At 40.3% G+C, this 3,792-nt stretch overlaps 2 protein-coding genes across 2 annotated transcripts; both read right to left on the reverse strand.

Annotated features, from left to right (window-relative positions):
• Positions 1 to 277: 277 nt before the first annotated feature.
• On the reverse strand, positions 278 to 592 carry LOC133814363 (uncharacterized mitochondrial protein AtMg00820-like). The gene has a single exon (XM_062247330.1). It carries the CDS (start codon positions 590 to 592, stop codon positions 278 to 280), a length of 315 nt encoding a protein of 104 aa, XP_062103314.1.
• Positions 593 to 631: 39 nt separating this feature from the next.
• On the reverse strand, positions 632 to 3,474 carry LOC133814365 (uncharacterized). Its single transcript, XM_062247331.1, has 3 exons — positions 2,368 to 3,474; positions 760 to 1,902; positions 632 to 691 (listed from the first exon to the last, which is right to left on the reverse strand). Exons 1-3 carry the CDS (start codon positions 3,472 to 3,474, stop codon positions 632 to 634), a joined length of 2,310 nt encoding a protein of 769 aa, XP_062103315.1.
• Positions 3,475 to 3,792: the final 318 nt, after the last annotated feature.

Here is a 3,792-nt window from a genome sequence, read left to right on the forward strand (position 1 = left end):
AAATGCAGAGACTGCAACATCATTATTTGAAGTGACAACAATGTCATCAACATAGATTAATAGAGCAATAAAGATATCATTTGTGCTCTTAATGAACAAAGTATGGTCAGCATGAGATTGTCTGAACCCATTAGAAATAAGATATGTGCTGAGTTTGTGGTACCATTGTCTTGGAGCTTGTTTCAAGCCATATAGACTTTTGGTTAATTTACAAACCGCATTTGAAGGAAGGGGAGTATAGGGCTGATAACCCTTTGGTATAGTCATATAGACATTTTCATTTAAAATCCCCATGAAGAAAAGCATTGTTTATATCAAGATGGCATAAGGACCAATTTTTTATGGCTGCCACAGCAAGAAGTAATTTAAGAGTATTAAATTTTGCAACAGGAGCAAAGGTGTCAAAGTAATCGATACCGTGCTTTTGGGAGTAGCCTTTGGCCACAAGACGAGCTTTATATCGATCAATGGCTCCATTTTCTTTGTATTTGATCTTGTATAGCCATTTGCTTCCTATAGTGTGTTGGCCTGGAGGAAGAGAGACAATCTGCCATGTTTTGTTACTTTCAAGAGCTTGAAGTTCAGCCTTCATTGCTTGTTGCCACCTGGAATGGTTGAAGCTTGCTTGTAACTAGATGGTTCTACCACAATGTTGGATGAAAGGATGGCAGCCCGAAATTGAGCACTTAACCTATCATAAGATAGAAACTCAGATAAGGGGTGAGCAGTAGTAGATTCAGAGATTTCAAAGTTACAAACATAGTCTCTAAGATAAGAGGGGCGAGTAACAGATCTGCCACTTTTTGAGGCAGTGACAGGCGGAGCCATAGATTCAGACGGCTGTGACTCATGAGAAGGAGATCCTGCAAGAAACATCTTAGACAAAAATAATTGATCATTTGCAACATTAGACTTGTCATGCTTTAAAGGAAATATATTTTCATAGAAAATAACATCTCTGGAATGCAATATTTGTTGACTTTCAATATCAAGTAAAGTATAGGCTTTCATTCCATGCGGATAGCCAATAAATATGCAAGCTTTTGACCTTGGGGAAAACTTATGACGAGACCTATCTAATGTTGATGCAAATGCAAGACAACCAAAGCATCTAAGATGATCATATGATGGCAATTTATTGAAAAGTAACTCAAAAGCAGTTTTCTTTTTTAGAACAAGAGATGGAGTTCTATTAATGAGGTAAACAGCCGTATTAATGAGGTAAGACCAATATGGAAGAGAAAGATGAGATTGAAACAATAAGGACCGAGCCACATTTAAAATATGTTGATGTTTTCGTTCAACTACAGAATTTTGTTGAGGTCTATCAACACAAGAATGAAACTGTTCAATACCTCTAGTGACATAAAAAGAGGTAAGATTCAGTTCTTTAGCATTGTCACAACGAACAACTTTAATAGTAGCAGAAAATTGAGTTGCAATTAAAGAAAAAAATTGTGGAATAATAACTTGAACATCAAATTTTGCTTTAAGCATATATACCCATGTGAACCGGGAGTGATCATCCACAATGGTAAGAAAATATTTGTACCCTTCGATACTTATAACACGAAACGGTCCCCAAATATCAAGATGCACTAAATCAAAAGGGGCAGAAGCCATGTTATTATGAGAGATAAAAGGTAGACGTTTTTGCTTAGCTAAATGACAAATAGAACACATGTTATCACAAGCTTTGTCTGAAAAAGTAAGAGTTTTATTAATAGATTGTGTGATAGACAAAGATGGATGGCCAAGGCGACAATGCCATTGATCCATTTCAGTACATGAATGAATAGAAAAATCAGATTGTACAATTTGTACCCAACAACTATCTTGTTCAAAGAAGAATAGCTTGCCAATTTTCTTAGCAATCCCAATCTTGGAAGTCCGAGTGGGTGCCTGAATAAAGCATTAAGAAGATGTAAAAGTTAGAGAGTTAGGATTATTTTGTAAGAAAGCATTAACTGAAAACAGGTTGTATTTAAATTCAGGAATGAATAACACATCAGTCAAAGTGATATCATGATTAAGTCTAACCGAGCCAGAATGAGAAATTCGAATGGTATGGCCATTCGGCAGAGACACTAAGTTAGCAATAGGACATTTATCAATCGAAGTAAAAAACTGAAGTAAGTGACACACATGGTGAGTTGCCCCACAGTCCACAATCCATAAAATAGAGGGGAAGTCAACAGGATTACCAGAAATTTGAGAGGCAATCGGCTGAGTATCACCAGTGGGGGACGGGTTGAGAAGTTGCTGACTTGGAAGCGAGATGAGTTGTTCACTAAGCTTGTTTTGAGAAAACAACGGCTATTTTCCCGAAAGAGGGGCAGCAGTAGTGGACGCGGAAACTTGATGAACCGAAGGTTTGGATGCTTCCTCTTGACGGCGTTTGTCACCATACCCAGGAGGAAAACCATGAAGGAAAAAACATTTTTCCACAAGATGGCCAGGCTTGAGACAGTGAGAGCATGAGGGTCTCGGCTTCTTTGATCTGGACAGAGGCGGCTTGGTGGAATGATTAGGAACCGCAGCAGCAGCAATGAGAGAGGCCGGGTTACCAAGGCAGCGTTGACGCTCTTCTTGAACTATCATAGAGAAAACCTTGGACAGAGGCGGAAGCAGATCATAGAGCAGAATCTGAGCCCTTATAGGATTATAAGAGTCATTTAGACCAGTGAGGAATTGAATAATTTGATCTCTAGTGTAATACCCAAGGAGTCTCTCAACAGCACCACACGTACAACCACACGAACAAGGAACAATGGGCTGAAACTCTTTGAGCTCATCCCAAAGAGCCTTCAGTCGAGTGAAATAGGTATTGACATCCGAGTCTCCCTGTTTTATGCTGTGCACCGAGGTTTGAAGTTGAAAAATTCGAGGTCCATTTCCTTGATTGAACCGCTCATGAAGATCATGCCACATATCTCTTGATGAATCTTGGAACATAATACTTGCAGCAATTTCTTGAGAGATAGATTGAAGTAACCAAGCCATCACCATGTTATTACATTGCACCCAAGAAGCAAAGTTTGGATCAGATGGTGGGGGTCGGGACAGGGAGCCATCAATGAAAGAGGTTTTATTCTTGGCAACAATGGAGATAGAGGCTGCTTTTTTCCAAGATTGAAAATTATCTTGACCTATTAAGAGTTTTGGAACAATAAGAAAATTGGGGTGGTCTCCGGTTCCCAAATGGTACGAGCGATCCAATGGGGAAGGTTGACACTGATTTGGAGTAGACAGAATATGGACACCCCTATCACCATTGACGTCGGCAGAGTTGGCATTACCGCTCGGATTGATGGCCGGCGAAGAGAGATGATGATGAACAGGGTTTGAAGATGAGTGCGGCAGCTGAGAAACTCCTTCAGGAGGGTGCGAAGTCGAGGCCGAACTAGGAGGAGTGGCAGCCGACTGAGGAAAAGGAGTAGACGCCGGAGCAGGCGGCGAGGGCAGCGGAGACATAGCTGGAAGGGGCGCCGACGAGCTTCTGGTTTGAGGTCCTTTTGCACGAGCCATCCAAGAAGAAGGAGAAGAAATGGCTGAAACACTTGAGAGAAGGTTAGGGTTCTTTTGTCTTTTGAGATTCTTGAAAAAAAAGAAAAGGCTTTTAGGCAAAAGTGTGATACTCTGATACCATATTAGGTGGACCACGAGTAAGGGCTTCATCCAAAGAAATTTTATTAAACACAAAACCTTGCAAAAAACAACAAGGGCTGAAAGTATAAATAGGCCCAACAGACCCAAGAGGTTACAACAACCCAAACAGAAAGATAAAACAAT

The sequence above is a fragment of the Humulus lupulus genome, chromosome 2, assembly GCF_963169125.1.
Source record: "Humulus lupulus chromosome 2, drHumLupu1.1, whole genome shotgun sequence".
Taxonomy (NCBI): domain Eukaryota; kingdom Viridiplantae; phylum Streptophyta; class Magnoliopsida; order Rosales; family Cannabaceae; genus Humulus; species Humulus lupulus.